General features: G+C 49.4%; 1 protein-coding gene across 1 annotated transcript; it reads left to right on the forward strand.

Annotated features, from left to right (window-relative positions):
* The first annotated feature begins 58 nt into the window (after window positions 1-58).
* SDC4 (syndecan 4) lies at window positions 59-19855 on the forward strand. Its single transcript, XM_050907228.1, has 5 exons — window positions 59-139; window positions 14421-14562; window positions 15519-15571; window positions 15812-15995; window positions 17235-19855. The coding sequence occupies exons 1-5, from the start codon at window positions 59-61 to the stop codon at window positions 17384-17386; spliced, it is 612 nt and encodes a 203-aa protein (XP_050763185.1). The 3' UTR covers window positions 17387-19855.
* The last annotated feature ends 726 nt before the right edge of the window (window positions 19856-20581 follow it).

Raw genomic sequence — 20581 nt, forward strand, 5'->3', positions numbered from 1 at the left:
GAGGGGCGGCCAGAGCCCGCTGCACCGCTCGCCTCGGCTCCGCCTCGCCAGCCCAGCCATGCCGCGGCCCCGCGTCCCGCCGGTGCTCCGCGCCGCCCTGCTGCTCGGCCTCCTCCTGCACGCCGCCGCCGCCGAGTCGGTGAGTCCCGCCGGGCCGTGGGAGAGGAGAGGGTCTCCCCCCCCCCCCCCCGCCTGCGCGCCCCGGTAGGGAAGGGTGCTCCCGGTGCCGGGGGGTGGGTGACCCGGGTGGCTCCCCGCCGCGCCGGGCCGTGGGTGCGCTTGCGGCGGGTCCCGCTCGGCAGTAGCCTGAGAGCTGATGCCACCGCTGCCCGCCCGGGGATCTGCCCCCAGCCATTTGTCCTTCTCCGGGGAAGAGGGGGCAAAATGGGTTAATGGCAACAGGGCAGTTCCCATTCCTTCCTCCAGTTCCCCTGCCTCCTTCCTGGCTTGCGCGCTGCTTCCTCTGTTTGATGCCAAAGCAGCGTTGTCCTGGCCAAGTCGTGCCCCGTGTACGCCTTCTTGCCCTGTCACCAGCTGCCCCGGCGGCTGTGCCGCTCCTCACCCGTCTCTTTCTCCCCCCTGTGCACGGGTGAGCCTCGTCGTGCGCTTCTGTAATCAGGGCTGGTGGAATTAGAGCAGTACAGGGTACAAGGGTACATGATGAGAAATGAACTGATCTCCGTTACAGCTTTGATCTCTAACTGCTGGTCATGGACTTAAGTCCTTTAATCCCTCTTTTATTGTGAATGTGTGATGGGTTAGATACGTGCAGCGCATTACAGCGCCTGGATAGGCTTTCCAGTCTTACCTGAGTTCGGTTGTGCCAGTACCTGGTGTCTTTCCCTGTGTATCAAACCTTCCTCACTTCCACATGGGAGTGAAAAACGATGCATTGTCATGGAGGGTGTAAGAGTCTCTTAAATATATAATGAGGTGAAACAGTTTGGATGCTTCAAGCCGGGCACACGTGGGATCTTTGTAGTGAAGCAGAGATTTCGGGATTCTGCGTTCCCTGCTGTTTGTTTGTTTTTGTTGTGTGTGTCCGTCTTGCTGATAGTGCAGTCAGGGCAGATTCCTCTTGCTAGTCTGAAAGAGCTGCTGAGATTAAGGTAACTGCAGGAGATCAGGGGTTCTCAAAACTAGGTTTAATCATCCACGTTGCTTCGTTCTGGACTGAAGGCTGGGTGGGCAGATCAGAACTGATAAGGGTCTGCTGCTCCGTTGCTCTCTAATAGGGACACGGGGTTGGGGGGTTGCTGGTTGTAGAGTAGGAAACTCCCACAGAGAGCATCTGTAGTAATTGTCAGCTATTCTCTGCTAAGACCAGCCAGCCCAAATCCACTTTACTCTAATCTGGTGTCTTTATCCCTGCTGTTAAGCACGTGAATCGCTCGTTTGAGAACTGGCCCAAACTAGTAGGGCAAAGCTTTGGGGCAGACAGCATCTGGAAGTTGCATTGACCATGTTTGGTATGAAATGCAACTTGGTGTCCCTGGGGAATTGAGTGGTCTGCAAGCATCGGATTTCTGCAAAGACAACAAATTTTGCACAGATGTATTCTGTAAATCCTTACATAGAACTTGTATGGAGTATTTGTCCGTATCTTTTAAGTTACCTAAGATGGAGTGTATGCTTGAGAAGTAACACTGGCCTACTATAAAGCCTTATCCAAACAAATTGTTTGGGTTACAGGCTGCTGGGGAGGAGACGAGGATGACGCTCTGTTTAGGAGAGTTCTGCTGGCGCTCCTCCCATGTTATTTTTTTTTTGCACTGCCAAAACGTGCAGGGCTGCACAGCATGCGGCTCTTAGTTTTTCTGTGCGGGCAGGGTGAAGACAGGTAGCTGTTTCTTAACAAGACGGGGATTGTATTTCTTGTGCTTATGTAAGAGCATGGCTTTTGAGAGTGATTCGGTGCTTGAATATTTCCCCAAGCCTGTACAAACAAAAACGCCTTGGCTCCTTTCCCCTTGCCTGGCTTTCTGGTGTAGATGGGATTTCTCCCCATGAAGCAATCTTGGATGTGTAAGAGGGTGGGGAATATTGCTGAAGTGTGACGTTGGTACTTAGGCTGTGGGTGGGTTGTGTTACAACAGCCCAGCAGCTCTGTGCGAGAACATCGTCTTGTTTCCGTGGGGTGGGGGGAGGTTGGAGCTGAAGCCTGACATCTTCTGGTGGTCCCCAGCCCTCTCCAGTTGAGTGCTTTAGAAAGCAAAGCCTGTGCAGGCAGGGTGCTCCCCTCTGCTTGTGCTGTGCAAGGATGGGGTTCCTGCAGAAGATGCTTTAGGGGCCTGCAGCTGGGGATGGGCAGAAAGCCACCAGTGCAGCCGAGACATGGGATCAATGGAGTTGATGAAGGACTTGAGGTCTGCCTTGCTTGGGCAGAGTAGCATTGTTGACCTCTCCCTGTGCTTTTAGCATCTAAAGTGCCCCTGGCAGCACAGGAGGGAAGCAAGGGGTATTCCCCCGCAGCAGAGGTGTCTGCCTGCTCCAGGCTTGGGCTGCTCCTATGTTTGTCTGAGCTGCAAGAGGGCTCTGAGTACCCTGAGCTCAGCAGGGCCATAGCAGTGCTAATGGGCTGCAAGCTGGTTGCAGCTGTCCTACTTTTCTGCCTTGAAGTATGCAGAAGAAGTCTCCGTGCAGCAGCACGTCGTATTTGTGTGTCCCTAGCAGTATAGACAAGCAGAAATCCAACCCAGAAGCTGCTGGCAGAGGATTGTTCAGGGAGAGGGGGGAGGCTTCGTGCTGTTTGTGGGCTCTGTTTGCTGGTTTAAAGCAATCATGCTTGGAGGCCTTCTGATTGGCAAAGCTGGTGTCTTGTTGATGATAGCTGTGTTTGGAAAGTAGTGCAGCATTATTAATGTTAAAACCGGTTTGGCTTGTCTTGCTGCCATTGATCCCCGAGGCCTGTTCTTTCTGCTCTTTGCCCAGTTTCTCATCTGTCCCTCCCAATCAAATCAAGACATTGCTATCTGCACGTTTTACTTTATTTTACCTTCTGACTTGGCAAACTCATGGGGCAGCTGAACATGTAGAGCAAATCCTTGCTTTGCTTCAGCCTCCCTAAAACACAGAGCAGCAAAATTACAGTGTCTAAGGTGATGTCCCTTAGTGCTGAAGGGAAGGAGCCCATGACTTCTGGTAGCTGGAACCTAGAGCTGGCTGTTGGATTGAAACGCCTGTAACGTGTAGAAAGTAATAACCTCTCTAGCACCTCATACCTTGTTGAACTGCATGCACAACTCATGGGGTGGGAGTTCAGGGGTGCACGGTCCCTCTGCAGCCCAACACCTTGTCCGTAGTGGATGTGGAGGTACCCACACGGGTGGGAGCAGTCACCCCTGCAGTGCTTGGGGCACAGTCGGGGAAACAGTGCTGCTGCCCGGTTCTCATCTGTCCTAAGTGCCTGCCAGCTCCCATGCTGGAGAGCGCTTTCTTGTGGTTCAGAGTTTTCTGAACAGCTTACACAAGAGGCAAAGCGGGCTGAACTTGGTACTTTTCAGACTCGGGATATCAGAAACTCATTCACTCTAGGAAGTTAAGGCTGTTAGCCAACGTGATTGCTCTCTTTCCTGCCCCTCCTGTTGCTGTCTCCCAAGGCCTTGGCACTTTGAGGTCCTGCAAAAGCCTGTATCCAGTCCAACAACAGTGAAAATGTTTTTTCCTATATGTCTTCCCCTCTCCCTTCCCCTCCAAGCCTCTGTTAATGGCTTTACTATTGCCTTGAGCTGTCTGAATGGTTGGGGTGGGGAGGCCATTTGCTGCTCTCAAATGCCTGTAGTGGAGCCTAATGTGACCTTGCCATGGTTTTCCTGCGGTGGCTTACTGCCTTCTTGATACACTTGTGTCCCACTTCCACCACGAGCTGGAAGCTGCTAACCTGACTTTCAGAGTGACGGTGGAGTGGAGGGACTCTGGCTGGCTGCTCGGCCTGCAGACATCAGCACAACTCCTGCAGCTGCTTTTCCCTCCTCTCTGACTCCTGGTGCTGGTAAATGCTCTGTTGAAAACGTGCTGGCTGCTTGAATCCACTTGGCTATAGGTTAACACTAGGTTGTGTTGCATTTTGTGTATGTTAAGTTGTTCTCCCTCAAATGGACGGGTTGATGGACTTTGTCTTTAAACCCAACTTTTTAAAAAAAAAATTCAGTGATGGTAACTGTACCAATAAGGGAGGCATGGTAACTGTGGTTCTACGGTCTGCAATGTAAATTACTTAAGTTGACTTGTAGGATTACTTGATTAAGTTATTGTGGCTCACTGACCCCGCAGAACTCCCCAGCTATCACTTTGGCTAGACAAAACGGAGCATTCATCCTTCAAAACACTTCCTTGCTCTTGAGTTAACATTTATCCTCTTCAGCCTGCTCTTAGATCCTTGCAGCTGCATTCTCTCCCTCCACTCAGTACAGCTTGCTCCTTTATGCCCTGTAACAACAGCAGAGTCATGCTGCTTTTGCAGCCTCAAACTAGAAGCTAATGTAGTTGAAGCACTACAAAACTGGTGGGGACAAACCCTGCGCACGCCTGACCTCCGGGCTGCTGTTGCGGAGCATGTGCGGCTGTTTGTTTGAGACTCAGTGGAATGCAAATGCTTTAGATTATGGATTCAAATGATTTGTGCTAGAATGAGACTCTTGTGATGAGACTGGGCTTGGTGGCTCTGAATAGACAGGGCAGCCTAGTTAAAGAGTTTAACTTGTAATAAGCTACTGCTCCGAGGGGCTATAAAAGATCCTGTGTTAATGAGCTGTTAGGGCTGCACTTCTAGATTAGTTCAGACTTTTTTTTTTTTTTTTTTTTGTCTTTAAGCATGTGCCTGAATGGTTGTCCAGTAAATGCTGCTGCCTCTGACCAGCTCTGCTGTGTATCACCATCAGCCCTGACTCGCAGCAGTCATGCTCTGACTCAGGGTTTCTGGCACTTGCCTGGCCTCACAGCTCCCGGAGACTCTGCTGTCACCGTCTGAGTAACGGCCCCGGCCCCTTACCCAAAGCAATGACTCAGACTTCCGAGGCGCTGCAGCACAGAGGCGGATCTCTTCTTATGGGGTTAGAAAAGGGGTGACAAGCAAAGCCAGTGCTGCTTGGCTCATGGTCTGTCCTCAGCACCGAGCGCCTTCACTGCTGCCTCTTGTCTAATCTGCCTCGCGTTGTGGCTACGGTGGGCAAAAAAGCTATCGGGCTCTGACATATGGCTGCTGCCAGTAGCTGAGTTGGCAAAGGCAGATCAGAAAATGGCCTTGTCTTGAGCAGCCACTAACTTGCTCTGGCAGCTCCGTGGTTGCTATGTTTTCAGACGGATATAGTTGGAAATGAGAGTTGCATGGGGGAGAGAGGAAAGCAGCAGTATTATCTGAAATGACTGAAAGCATTCAAAGCAAGCTAAAGGAGCAGAAAGTCTCAAAAGAGGGGGTTAAATACTTAATCGTGAATCTGGAGAAAATGTCAGCGTAGGAGGGGAAAACACACAAGATGTAGCTGTGTCCCTCTCAATTTCTGAAGGCTGGCTGACTTCAAAAATACGCTTCTTGTAAAAGCCTTATTTTTGCTGGAAATATGCGCTCTTGTCAGTTTTATCCTTAAATCCTTTGAGGCTGAGACTCTGCTTATAAAATGCCAAGAGGCTGTTGTTAGACAAATTATTGGGATAACTTAAAAATCAAAGCAGTTAATTAAAATCTCAGAGAGACACTCCTTGGGGCGGGAAGGAGACTGGGAGACCCATAGCACTGTTACCCAAGCAGCTAGTGTCACGTCAAGCAAAAACAACGTTTCTTCTTGCTTAAACAAATCGCGTTCTGTCAGGGAAGGCAAAGACTGCCATGGGAAGGATTTCTCTCTTCTGATGTTGCTCTGCCTTAGCTGCTGAAGGGGAAAAGGTGTCTCCACCACAGTTCAGCTAAAACTGTGCTGCTGTCTGCTGTAGAACTTGAATACAACGCGATGCGGCCTTGCCCTGTTTACCTTCTTGCGATGCTAACCCTGCCTCCTGCCCTTTAGCTGCCATTACAGTCAAACTATAGCAATAAAAAGAAATGTTAATGTGCATTAATGACTGTGAAAGTGCCTGCCTTGGACTTGCACTGAAATGGCCTGCATGGCACAGTAGCCAGAAATCTCGGTGCATAAGGCGAGGTGACTGAGGGGAGCATGGCTGGAAGGAGGGTGCTGTGTGATGGGGTGCTGCTGCACTGGCCTGGAGAGGAGTGGGACCCATAGGTGGAGGGATGGATCCTGGCCAGTGTGGTGGTAGGAGGGTGGCAGAAGCTTCTTTTGTGGGCTAGTGTCCCCCTTCAAAAACAGAGGAAAAAACTTCTACTCTTCCCCAAATGGAAATACAGTCCTTGCTGATGTCAGGAGCTTTTGCTTGGAAGACTCTGTTCCCCAGCAAGATAAATATTTATTGCAAATCCACAGTGTGCAGTGGAGCAGACTCTGGAGCCAGGATCTTGCAGGAGACTGTTTATGTGCGGGCTGTTCTTGGCGCTAATTCTAAATTTCCTGAGGCTGAGTGTGAGGAGCTGGTCCTGCGTGTTGGTTACTAAATGCCTTGCTAGTCCAGCCGAGCGCAGGCTTTGCAGAGCCAAGGAAGGAGTGACCAAAACAATAGCTGGGTCCCTCTGCTCCTGGCTGTGACAGTGCGGGTGCAGAGACGTGGTCAGGGAGGGCTGGAAAACTGCTGCCAGCTGCTCACCCCCTGCTCGGAGAGGGGAGGAAGCCTGGCTGGGAGTCCAGAGCTCTCTGAGAGAAGAAAATGCTCCCGGGAGTGACAGGTTTCCCAAAGTACAGCTGTATTATCCCCAATAGCACACGCTGTGTCTCCTGCTTTCTGGGCCCAAGCCAAGGCAACCTCTGCCTAAGTCAGGAATGTCTCTATTAAAAAACAAAACAAAACAAAAAACCCCACGCTGAAAAGCCAGCCTCTGCTGCTGTAGCTAACTAGGAAGATCCCTGCTGTTGAAATGTTTGTTTGTATAAATGCTTACACAGGTATAGCCTGATAGTGGAGTGGTACGGCTAAGCTGTTTCAAGTGCTTTCATGCTGATAACTTCCTCTGCTGCAATTTTTTGCTGGTAGCTTTGCCAACAGAGCAAAACTTTAAATAGCGTAACTGTGCTGGCAGAGCTCAACTGCCTGGGCTAAGCCTAAATCTTTGGGCTACTACTTCTGATTAGATTAAAATGGATTGTGGGAGGGGAAGCATTTGTAGGGCGCAGCATTGGGAATCTTGACTGTACAAACAAGCTGAGATTAGCTGCATGGTGAGCTAGCTAGGAAAGGCACCCTTTGAAGTTGGGTGTCTGCCTGGCTTAATTTTGCTAATGCTCCGGCATGAGGGAGCATAAAGATCCCAAAAATGCATGTCACGCGTTTCTTGCCAAGTGGAAATTCTGCTTGTGTGCGTGTCCAGGGAAATACTGGGGTGTAGCTGTATTCTAGGAAAGGGCAGTGAGGGCAGGCCTCTCCCCGGCGTCAGGTGGAAATATGATATATGAACTATCCCAAGCCTGAAGTATCAGCATGAGAAATCACCTTTGATGGAAAAGCTGCTTTGCTGGGGCCTTTATATCCTTTTTTTTCTTCCACAGACAAGGATGCAATAGGAGTCTCCTGGCATAGAGTAGGACAACTCAAAGTGAGTTGTGAGCTGGAAAAACTGAATTCCTTTTTTAACTTTGAACAGATTTCTCCAACTTCTGAACTGAGCCCTGGGCAGTGAAGTGTATGAAATACCTATGATCAGGTTTGTAAATACCATAAAAAAATATAATCTCTTTATGAACTAGGTGTGTATCACTGGCATGACTGGGAGAACCTTTCAGGGGTGCGAAATATCTCTGCCGCAGTTGTTTTCCTCCGGAGTCACATGAAAGCTCCTGCTTTCCCCTCCTGCAGTTTTCCTCTGAACCTTATCTTTATTTGCTTCAGGGCAAGTGATTGACACACAGCCATCTGCAACTGCCTGCTGAGCTTTATCCCCTCCAGCTGGAGGGGGGACGCAGTCATCTCCTTCCCACTGGGGCTCTGTAGGTCTCTGGAGCTGGGCATTGAGTATTTAGAGCAGCTATTTTGCCACCGTTGCAGTAGACAGATCCCAGCATGTGCCTGTCTGGCAAAGGACTCGATCTTTATGGCTTTGCTCTTGGTTGATAATCAGGCAAGAGCAGTTAAACAAGAATTCGTTCCTTTGTAATCTCTCCATCCTCCTCCTGCTTGCTTCTATGGCATGGCCTGAAAGGCACGTGTGTACAGTGTGGTCTGAAGAGAGCAGGCTGTGTGTAAGCAAATGCACGCGAGTTAAAAGGTAACTGAGGTTTGACTTTGTAAATGCAGGGAAGCCTATTTTGAGCAAGCAGAGCCCTGGAGGATTCATCCCTGCTGCAGGGGAGGCACCCGTGACAGCGGGTCGCTCTCCAGAGCTCGGGATTACGGTGTAATTGTCACGGGGATTATGCCTCTGCTGCCGCATGAGCCCCCAGGAGAGCTGCTTGCGGCGACACAGCTTAAAGAATCACACGGGGAGCAGGGGCAAGTGGGGGAGTGACCCAGGCTGAGGCTGTGTTAGTGCTGGACATGCATTACTGCGCCTGCCCCCACGCAGCACGTGGGCTGCTGAGTGTGAGCACACGGGACTGGTTATGTGGCTGCAGGGAGACAGATACCTGGTTGGACAGGGACTGGGGATGCTTCTCTTAAGTCACCTTGAATGAGTGACGCTTTTACCAGCCGAACAGTTTGTCAGCCTGCATGTTGCTCTTGCTCTGTCTCATTAACCAAGACCTTCTTCCTTGCTTGTATTACTGAGCACAATTCAAAAAATATATTTTTTCCCTCTTTGGTAAGAGGCACAAAGAGATAGCATGCAATAACTGGTCTGGGGTACTGGAGATGCAGTGCTATCCCCTGCTGCCAGCCAGGAGCTGCCTGCAAGCCCTGGTCTGTACTTCTGATTTCCTCCCCCTTAGTCCCCAGACATGTTATGGATTTACCTTTACAGCTCACTGTGATGGGAGTGCACCTGTACAGTAGCTGTCAGAGGGGAGATGGGCAAGGCTGGCTTTGGCCAAAGCCACTGTGCCTGTGGTCCTGCTCTAGGACTGCTTGAGAAGTGTTGAGCAAAGGCACAGTAGTATTTAACCATGTCTGGAAGCCTCGGGGTAAGCCTGTCATGCAACGAAATACACACATGTACCTGGATGGGAGCTGTTTAACTTCTGTCCGTTGGCACAGAGGCCAGTGTGGGCTGTGTGTGCTGCGAATTACGTGGGACAGACTGACCAGGAATGAGAGGTAAAATGGTACCCTCCAAGCATGGGCCGAAGGAGTTGGCACAAGTGGATTTTTTTTTTTTTTTAATGCGGCTGATGTGTTGAAGGAGTTAGCTGCGACCTAGATTGAAATATTGGTATTTGCTTTGCTCTCAGGACAAAAGTGACTTTTGTGGTTTGTTTTTTTTTTTTGTTTGGTTGTTTTTTTTTTTACCCCTACACAGAGCTGGAGCATGGAAGGAGGGGAGGGAGTAAAGGGTGTTTTGGGGGGAAATACAGACCTTTCCCTTACTAGTCTGGCAGGAGCTGCCTCTGCCGGAAGTTCGTGTCAGTTCTAATTTTCTTTTAATGCTTATTAAGATGGGAAGATAGAGCTGTCTTTGCCTGTTACGTTGCTGCACGCCTCCCTCCCTTGGAGGTCAGCTCTGTTTAGCTGACTCGCCCCCATCTGAGCTGCCCTGTTTCCAGCACTGTGTGGCTCCTCCGCTTTCCTGCTTTTGGGGGGCTGGTGTGCTTTGAGAGGGTGAGCTCAGCTCCTAACCTCTGCTCTGTTGCATGCTTTAAAACCTTCCTGGTTTGTGTGCTCCTGCAAGAGCTCGGTGGAAGTGAACTGTATGGAAGTCCCCTCTCTTGGGCTTGGTGGTTTACAGAGCTTTGCATCCTTGCACTGGAAAGGCCCCATTGGATTTGGTGCTCTTCAGTTCATGATGCAGGACAGCATGAGGGACAGGGTGGTGGCTTTGCGAGAATGATCTCTTAATAACCAGGCTCCGAGGCTGGGCCACACGGGCAGCTGCTCATGTCGTCCAGGAGCCCTTTCTTGCTAAGCTATCTAGATGTGCATTGTGGTTGTGTGAGGTGACATCTGTCCAGGACAGCACAGGTCTGGGAAAGATATTTTGTGTAATACTGCTTGCTGAAGTGAAACGAGGTGATCTGTACACCTGTACCCTAGTACAGAGCACCTGAGAAAAGCTCCGAGAGCAGCTTACATTTATCTGTCCCTGCAGGCTACAAAGAGTTAAGAGGTTTGCACCTCTGCCCCCTCTTCTGCCACCTCCCAGGCTGGCCCAGCTCCATGTGCTTTTGTCTAGGAAAGGTTGACTTTCACCTTGCTCCTGTTTACTCCTAGACTTGTGTACACAGTGCTGGGGAGGGAGACACAGGAGCAGGTGCTGGATCTCCACGCCAAAGTTATAAACTTGATAAAGAGCTCCCTGCACTCTGGATGCCCGAGTCTCTGCAGGTCTAATTCCCTTTGCAGCTTGCTGGCTGTGACCCTTCAAAGAAGCTTTTAATGAACTCTGGTGTGTTTGATCAGAGACAAAGGCCAGCTGTAAAAGCCAGTGCCATGTCTGTAAAACTTTGCCTCTGCCTCAAAACATCATTTGGGTTTTTGAAGGGGTTTGTAAAGGCTGTGGTGAGGACGTGTGGGCTGGGGCAGGCGAGCTGCCTGGGTTTGTTATTTCCCAGAACTAGCCAGCCGCTGGGGAAATTCACACATTGGACAGAAACTTTGCTTGCTGCCTCAATAAATAGATGTTCTTGCTTTGAGAAGAGGCTAGTGGTATGCTGGGGCTGTAAGCGAAGGCCCCAGGCGCACGAAATGGAGTGGGGTGCACTAGGGATGGAGCACAGCAGGACTGCAAGCCCCTGCCTGGAGTGCCAGGGGTGTGATTCCTGTGCCTGAACTGAGCAAACAGTGTCTGGCTTCATCCAGTAGTGCAGTCTGTCTCGGGCTCAAACATGAGACCTCTGTGCCCGGCTTTTCCAGGAATGACGTTCATAGTTCACGTGCCTGACGTGCTGATTGTCTGGCAGGGAATGAACTCTTATTTTTTTGCCACCGGCAGGCAGGAAAAGCTTCTGCTCCCCAGCACATTGGTTAATCCCCCTTGGTGCTTACTGGGGATAAAGCTGCTTAACATGAGGAAGAAATCCTGGAACTAGACTCCTGCAGAAAAGGTTGATTTCTGTACAGACCTCTCCTAGATAGGAGCATATTAATAGTAGGGCTCGACTTCAGCTGCCGGGGCGAGGTGGGGCTGTGCAGCCGCCCAGTCCAACTCTCCCAGCAAGTCCCTGGCCTGGCTCCAGTGCTGGGATAACAGGTGGTGGAAAGCAGACTCCAAGCAGCGCCGGTGCCCTTCTCCAGCTGGCAGTTGCAGAAGGTGTTAAGCTCAATGTGGCCAGAGGCGACTTGGCAAGGGCTGACCATGGTCCTGCGGCAGTCTCCTAGCTTTTTCCTCTTGGCTGTAGCCTGCCAGCCGAGAGGAAGCACGGGCACCTTGGGTGGTGCCTCTTCACCTGGTAGCGGAGCTATAGGGAGGAGTGAATCTTCTTGGAAAGGGATGCACTTTTTAAGCAGTACTCCAGGGAGCTCTTTATGTGGCACTTGGGAAGCCCGCAGCCCTTGCTTTTAAGTCTGTGAAAGTGCCTGTGTGCCCTCTCGAAGGTGTGTATGTGAGGAATGTGCCTGCTCCAGACCTGCCCTGCGAGCACGGCACTCCAGTGTTAACTCTTCCCGGGCTGCCCATGCCCCAGCTCCCAGTAGGAGCCTGCTCCCTAGGAGAGCATGTCTTGAAACCTGGAGGGTAAGTATGGAGGTGCCCAGCAGCCCTCTAACTTCCCTGGCAGATGAATCTGTAAAGTGAGGCTCGCTGCCCGCAAGAAAAGTTTCCTTTACGGTTTGAGAAGCTCTCGTGGCTTCCAGGAACTTCCCTGTCCTTGCTCAAGAGGATGATGAAGAGTGAGTTCAGGGAACGCTCCCATATAATCTTATTTACGCTTGTGAGTCAGTAATTTACTTGTTATGTCCTCTGGCTTGTAAACACTGTCTGTCCTGATTTAAATAGGGTTTTCTGATAGCCAAACCTGGTGCATTCCACAGTATGTACTAATCACCGTGGCGGTCTGCCACCGCATTTCTCACGGCTGGGCTGATCTGATAAGGCCAGCCTGCTGTCCAGCCACTTGGTGGCATAAACGCGGGTTTTCTTGAGCCACCCTTGTTAGGACGTTAGCTGGCCATGATTCATAATGAAGTACGGCGTGAGCTGGCACAGGGGTGCGGCTCAGCGCAGCGCTCTTGCCAACATTGATCTGCCCTGGCACAGCAGCTGGGTTATACAGATCTGCAGCAAATGTGCTCCCCAGCCCCAGTGCCCTAGCTCGGGCAGACGGGAATTGGGTTCTTCCTGCCCCTTGATGAAATGGCCAGAAGCTGTCCTGGGAACAGCTACTGCATGCCGGGGGCAGTTTCCATTGCAGGTCTGGCTTTGGCTGGGTTTCACATATCTTGAAATGAATTTGCTTTGGGGTGAGTGATCCATAATGTCAGGAATGCCTGGTTCTAGGCTGGGAGGGGATTTCTTCCCAGCTGGCCTTCTTCCCCAGCCCCCTTCCCATCACCTAGTGCCAGGCTCGGGCAGAGCGGAGACAGGGGGTCTAGGAGGAGAGCTGGCCTCAGCACTTCATGCCCTCTAGGCTGTTCATTTGGTTATCCTCCAGCAGAGTTGCTGCGGAAACCAAAGATGCCTCAATAAGCTAATGAAAAGCACATCTAGTAGCCACTGCTCCTTATGCAAAATGAGAAACATCTTGTCCTGACCACAAGGCCTTGTTTGTGGCAAAACCAGTATGCTAATGGGCAGGGAAGTCTGGGCTGGAAGCAGGGCTGGGGCTGTGGGCAGAGGAAGCTGATACATGGTGTGTGGCTGATTGTTGGCCTTTGCTTGTGAGATCGATAGTGGATGTCATTTGTCAGTCGGTGTCACCGCTGGGCTGTAGGATGGCCCACGCTTGGCTGGGCGAGCAGGAAGGCTGATCCCAGCTGCTCAGGGTCTCGCTGCTGCCCCGATGAAGCAGCAAGCACTGGGGCTCAGGTGGTGCCACCCAGTTCTGACTGTCCCCACGAGTCTCTGATCTTCACCCCCTGTGACGCTGTAGCTCATGGTAAACCTGTACGTTAAGAAGACCCCTCGGATGTGCAGGACTGTGGAGTAAAGGGATGTTTTAAAAATGCTCTCCTGAGTAGATAAACCTTCAGAAAAACTTCCCAGTCTTTCCAGTCTTTCTGTGGGGACAGCATGAAAAAATGTCGACAGCTTAGCCCCTAGCTATGGGACGCATCCGTCTGCATTGCCCTTTTCGCCGTAGGGGAGGGGGTCAAGCCCCCCCCCATGGCGATGACTTCGTGGCTGTGGAAGCATCTGGAGCTGCTGGAATCTGTGGGCTGGTGTTGAGCAACCTGAGAGCTCATACCTGCGGAACCCTCACCGGGGCTGGCCCCAGGGCTGTGGGCTGAGGAGAAATAGTTCTGGGAAAATTGCATAACCTTGGGGAGGGCAGGAGGTTTGGGCTTGTGGCTCCCGGAAGGTCCAAGTGCAAATGAGCTCTGGTGTGTAAATTGCCATTGTGGCCAAACAGCTGATTCTCTGGGAGGCTCTCCTGCCGTTTTGCTAACGTGTGTCCGTAACTGCAGTCATTGGGCCATAGGATCACGGACTTCATTTTACAGACTTGTTTGTTTACGTGCGTTTTAAGAGGTGAGGCCAGGGAAGTTCTTCCTACAGGCAAGTCATTATTGATAGCAAGTGCTCTTGAGCGTCACACTATATTGCACTGCAATTCAGCTGAACTGACAGACCAGTTTTTAACCCTTGGGTGATAAAATAGGTTTGTTCTCAATACAAGAAGCAACAAATTGCCTTGGTGTGAGGCTTTGGTGCTATGCAAAAAACTGACCTATAGGTGCCAGGCTTTTTCTCTGGGAATAGCAAGTCCTTCCAAATCCCTCCTTATCACAAACTGAAGGTATTGCTTTTCCAAATGCTTTTGCTACAAACTCCTGACCAAGATACTGTTGTGTTATTTTCACCCTGTGGGTTCAAGTGAACCCTCCTGAATCTGTTGCCCTCAGGAAATTCCCCTCCCAGGCTGGCTCTCACTTCTGTTCTGAGAAATTCTAGGGGAATTCAGCTATTTCCAGGCTGATGAAGATAATGCTTTTGGTGGAGAGGAAGTTCAGCATTTAATCTTCTTCTGATGGAAGTGATGTGCTCAGCACAGGCTCTGAACTCCTGACCTTTTGTGAAATGCTTCTGAGGAGCTGCCTGATACTTAACACTTCTCCACTTGCTTTTACAGGTGAGAGAAACTGAGACCATGGACGCCCGATGGCTTGACTACCCTGCCTCCGGAGGCTTGCCAGATGACGAAGACATTGGTGAATTCAGGCCTCACTTAACTTCTGATGGGTTAGATATAGATGAGGCATCAGGGTCTGGAGGTAAGCAGGGAAGGGGGGGAAGGGATCTCCCTCAGTTGATGCTGTGAAATTTCTTCCAGCACCAGCCCATGAGTGGTGGGCTAAGTGCATAGCCAGAGTTCCAGAGGGAACTAAAGTGTCAGGTGGAGATGAGAAAGCCGTGTGAATCGTAGTCACTCACAGATGAGAACAGTGAAAGTGGTGGTACCGTGATGTTGAATCACTCGGGGAGGACAGATGGAGCCCAGCCAAGCTTGTCTTACTGCGAGTGAAAAGGCATTGCACCGGCTGGTTCTCTTTCCTGTTGAACTCCAAAGAACAACTGAGAAACTTGAAAAAAAAAAATTAAAAAAAAAAAATCTATTGTTGAGGCAGTGTTAAAAGGCTTAAAGTTAGTATCTCAGCTGAGGCCAAACAAGGTCAAGGACTAGCTGATGTTCAAGTGAACTCTATGACATGCAAAGCTCCCTGCCCAAACCAGTTTCTGTAGCTCCGTGTCCCCTTTATGTGAACATTTGTTCTCTAAAAGGGAAAGAACAAGTGCTGAAATCGGTGCCTGACATGTTTGGGCAGATCTGGTAACTAGAGGGTTGGCGAACTATTCTTTAGGGATGGGTGGTGAGAGCATTGCCCTCCACTGGCATTAGCTTAGCAAGCAATAGCAGACCTGCTTTGCAGGGCAGCTGCTGATAATCTGCAGCAGGGGCCGATGGATCCAGCTGAAGACCCCTCCCATGCGAGAGGTGTTGGTTTCAAGATTACATCTCATGGTCTTGTGCAATCAAAGCCATTAAATGGCAAAAGTACTAGTAGGTAAGAGGGAATTGTAGTCAGCAGAGAACAAGAGTCCTAGTTTGTCCGCAGTTGCTGGTATTGTGGGAAGTGTCTGAATTCTGGAAAAATGGCATGTAATGAGAGGAAAACGTAGTGTCCTCTTCTGTGTTTTTACTTCCCACCCCCCCGTCCCCCCTCTGCAGACTACTCAGACTCTGAAGATGCCATATATCTGACCACCATGGATACTCCTGTGGTAGGTATTGCCTCTGCATGTTTTAAGCAACACATAGCTACTCTGGTCTGTCTGTGAAGCTTTCTGAATACCCTTCCCCCTGCAAGACGTGGAATCAAGATGAATCTACCTGCATGAGCAGGAACAGTGTACTTGTAATGCACTAAGCAAACTTTCTTTTCCCTGTACACCCTTCTACTTTCAGTTGTAGGTAGGCTGGGTGCTGCTTACTGATGGGTGTGGTTTATCTATATTCTGTAGATATCTGACAACTATATCCCTGGAGATACTGAGAGAAAGATAGAAAGTGAGAGGAAAAACACAATGGTGGACAATGAAATCATTCCAGACAAAGCTATACCTGTCGAAGAGAACTTGTCCAACAAGATCTCCATGGCAAGCACAGCCAACAGCAGCATCTTTGAAAGAACAGAAGTCCTTACAGGTAATACTCCACCTTGTCCTGATAAATCATTAATACTGTAAATCAAAATGGCTTCTATCGTTCCCTGTTGACAAGGGGAGTGAGATGCATTACCGCTGTGACTACCTGTAGCAGGGTCACTTCTACCTTCTAGTCCTTAAACAGCAGAAGAGCCTACTGCTTGTCTTGCTGGGGTAAACAGCTTGTTTTTGAGCCTGCCAGCTGACTGTTGGCTTAAGTGCCACACAAGTCATGTGGCAGCTGATGTGCACTCAGATACTACGTCAGCAAGAGGCGTATCTAGCCATAAATCAATGACATCATAGACTTTCATATCAAATGCAGGCGTTTTCCTTCTAACCTCTGCCCAAGTCCTGCCTTTTCTGAGCCTTGCCAGGAACCAAACAACCCCTCTAAGGGATTTGAACACCGAGTCAACTGTTGCGAATCTAAGTACCTCTGTCTAGAGCAAAACCAAGCAGCTGGCTTCCCCTCAGCATGTGGGACACATCTGTCTCAAGGCACGCTTCATCAAGCACTTCGCCTGATGGTCTGAGTACAAACCTCGGTGTATCTTGCCAATCTGCAGCCATCCTCCCAGTCGGAGGAGTGACTGGAAGAGTGCAAAGCCATCTAACAAAGAAGCTGATCTAGTGCAATGAGTAGGTGTCACAGCAAAGGATGAACTTCACTGAAGTCTTGTGGCCACCCTTGGTGTGAGGAGAGAGAAAATCTTGGTGATTTTCTGTGGGTTTGTGGTTTTTGGGGTGTTTTTTGGAGGAAGGTGGTGGTGGTAGTGGGATGTTGCTGTTTAATTGAAATACAGACTCCCCAGAGTGTGCTCACACAGGTAGCTAACAAAGCATTCAAATCAGAGCTATATCATTTTCCTGGAGTTGACGCTGTTTGTGGGTTGTGGTGGGGCGCTTTTGGCTGGGTTTTCTTTGTTTTGTCTCCACGCAGGGAGGATGTCTTCTTGTCAAAATTTCTTTCTTGCATTAAACTGGAAGATTAACACAAACTGGTGAATGTGGAACATGCAATTATTCTGTGGTTGGATTGAAAGCAATTTCTGGCCTTTTCCAATAACATCTGCTGTCACTGAAAATGCCAGCCCATATGGTGACAGGCACGTGGACAACGCTGACACTGGAGGCAGTTCTAGGGGCTGCTACTCCTGAAGCAGATTTTGAGATGTAGCTGATCGTTTGGAGTTGCCCAGGAGTTTAGACTTATTCCATGCTCTTTTTTCTTCCCCAGCTCTTATTGCAGGAGGAGCAGTGGGCCTCCTGTTTGCTGTCTTCCTGATCCTCCTCTTAGTCTATCGCATGAAGAAAAAGGACGAAGGCAGTTACGACCTTGGGAAGAAACCAATCTACAAGAAAGCCCCTACAAATGAGTTCTATGCTTAAAGCTCAGCAGCACCTTGTGCCCATCAAGGGACAAACAGACTATATGGAAACACTGTGCCCTCAGATGAGATGTGCTGAACAAATGCTCTTTATGGATTGAATTTCAAAGTGACTTCGAGAAAAAACAAACTTCCTACGTGACCCTTCCCATCCCGCTCAGCTAACAAGGGCCCAATGAAATACAAAGAGTCTGAAAAAAAAACCTCAGTGTATTTTTTTTCTAAAGCTAGCGTAAAAAGAATAAAGATGCCAAATTTTCTGCTTGGTTTTACAGAGGGTATATAAACACAAAACAGACTGTATGGAAGCAAACACCATGTGTTTGTATCCAGTGTGCCGTGATCAGATTGGCTGCTTCTACAGAAGATGGCTTTTTTTAATAAACCTTGCTAATAGCTGTCTTGCAGCAGGCTGTTGATGTGAGGCATTTTTGTGGAGAACTATTTATGAATCTCTTACACTACAGATAATGTTGCCTTATCAGGGAGTAAAAGGCCCATAGGGGCTCAAAATCCCTGAATGCCATAAAGGGCCTATGGGAATGTCTTCCCCAGGAGACTTCTGTCTCTTCCTGTCGGCCCCAGGCAAGGGTCATTAGTCCGTGAAATCAGGACAGCCAGTTTTGTGTGGCTATGACGACACCCTTTCCTTGCCTTCAGTCTCTTACCTTTTTTTAAGGATTGCTTGTAGGATTTTTTTATAACAAAATTTTAAAGAAAATAGCCTGATGTTTATATAAAGTTTGTAGAAATTGTTTTGAAATAATAATAATAAAAAAATCTACTTTTTTAATTTCCTCAGATTTATTTTTTCAATCCCTTTGTGTTTCCTTTGGCCGGGCATTTCTCTAGAGATGTTGTTTTATATGATTCATATTCTGAACTGAAGCAGAGTTAGCTACAGTGTGTTACAGGTTTTTTCTAGTTCTATAGCGGCTAATGTAGAGGGTAAAGATATTTATGCTTTTCCCATAACTTTTTTAGGATTTGATTTTTTTTTTTAATAGAATTATTTATAGTTTCTGAAATGGCTGCTCTTCTCATTTGGTAACTTTTATCCTTTTTATGTAAAACACTAATATAATGAGTCTCTGTGAAAACTATTTAAGCTTTATTCTGTGAGTTTTAATTATAAATTCAAGGCAATAACTTCTAGAATTAATCCGTATGCAAAATTGGATTCATAATATGATTGAAGTAGGGAAAAGACGAGAGTATTTCTAGCCTGTAATATATTATAATCTGTCCTATAGAGCTATATATTATATGTTTTACTAAGAAATATACAGTTAAGAGTGAAAAGGCTGGAGTTAATTCTTCAGCAGCCTTACTGTGTGTAAGAGGCTTGATCTCATTTGTACTGCTGTTTGTCCAGTGTCTTGTCTAGAGGGCACGTGGGCTTGTGCTGGGAGCAGCCTGAGCCCCGGGGCTCCGTCGCCGTGTCCCGGGCCGTGCCTGGAAGCAGGCTGCCGTTGGTGATGTGCCGGGTTTGATCCTCTGAGTTGGAGCAGAGATCCCCATCTGGGGTTGCTCTTTGAAGCAAGCGTTGGAAGCTTGCAGTACGGAGAAAATAACTTTGTGTTTTGGGGGCTGGCTGCGCTGCAGAGTCCCCTGCGGTACTGTGCCGAGTACCTGTCTCTTGCAGAAGGCTGGCTTTGGCAGCTAGAAGTCCGCCTCGGCGGCATCTCCCAGCTGGGAGCGCTGAGCTTTCATAGACTGCTAGCTCTGAACCTCCTGCGGTGGGTTTTTCTTAATATATCATGTACATAGCTCCTACCTCTATGAGACTTAGACCAATTTCCCCAGTGCTCCTAGAGCGACGAGTAATGTGCGTGTCCGATGCCTGTGTTTCAGGAAGGCATTACAGAACTACTTTGTGCAAGTCGTGTCCTCCTGCAGCTCTTTGAATCTGGTGTGGTTTAAGACAAAATCTGAGTGTGGGTCCCCAAACTGAGTAACTGGGCAGGCAGCACAAAACCAGATGGTTGAGAAGGCTGTTCAGAAATCTCATCGACTCCTGAAGCCTCCTTACTGAGGCTTTGTTGTAGGCTTGAGGCCAAATTCGTAGAGGCGATAGAACAAAGAAGTTCAGCTTCGGCCAGTGGCAGCTGCTTCTCAGAGCTAGGCAGGCAAAGTGGGGAACGCAGGGGAGCCATGTATTGAGACATCGGTGAGAGAGGACTTTTCCAAAGGGTCCTCCTTCCAGTTTGACTCACTCACTTGGTCCCAGTACAAGCGTGTTCGGGGAAACTGCAGGCTCTGAGAGGCTCTAAAAACTGCACAGAGTTCACTGTAGACTGGGAAGGAGAGGGAGGACTTTACTGGCTATGGACAGCACTACCAGGAAGGCAGGACTGATGTCTGCTTCTCGGGATATTTAGATTCTCTTGTGTAATTGCTCTTGGGGATTTTCCACTGTTACTGATTTATTTTTTTTTGCTCAAATAAACTGGTACTTTCTAAAACTGTCTTTTGGACTGTTTCTGATCTGAAATTACTTTTGGGAGCTGGATAACAGGGAGCTTGTGTTTGTGTAACTTCTTGGTTCACCGAAGCGGGAGGCACACTGGGAGGCTTGGCAGTGGCCTGCAGCTCAGAGGGGCTTTGTCAGCTGCTCCCAAGCTGCCGTCAGCATCTGTCCCACAAGTGACCCCTGTAGGACCAGTGCCGCTGGGTTTCTGGAGCTACTGAAGCTCCTCCAGGCAAGTAAAGCAGATGCAGCATGGCACGAGGAGGTGAGTCCATCCTTTCCCTGGTGATCGGTTTTGTGATGGCACTTTGAGAGGGCTGTCCCCTTGCAGCCCGAAGGGACAGAGGGAGGTAGAGATGGGCTTGCGCACATCCCCCGATGACAGCAGCACATACCTGTGCCCTCAGACATAGGAGAGCAACGTGTTCAGGGTCTTTCTCGACCAAGCTTCAAGCCAACCCTGTTTAACTGATGTGGGCTTTCAAGCGGGCATAGAGCTGTTTCAGCTTCCCTGGGAGCAGCTGCTCTGGGAGCAAGTCCCCGGTGACTTCATGCCATTTTGGACTAAAGCAGCTCTTCTCTTAAGCAAGACCTGGAGGAAGCGGCTGCTTCTGCAAGCGGTTCTCTGACAGCTTGGTGCTCTCAAGGGATGGGACCCATCTCTGTCTCCCTGGGCACATGGGAGAGGGCGGGCTGTGCGGAGAGCAGGGCTGCTCGATGGGAAAA

This window comes from Gymnogyps californianus, chromosome 17 (assembly GCF_018139145.2).
Source record: "Gymnogyps californianus isolate 813 chromosome 17, ASM1813914v2, whole genome shotgun sequence".
In the NCBI taxonomy this organism is placed as follows: Eukaryota; Metazoa; Chordata; class Aves; order Accipitriformes; family Cathartidae; genus Gymnogyps; species Gymnogyps californianus.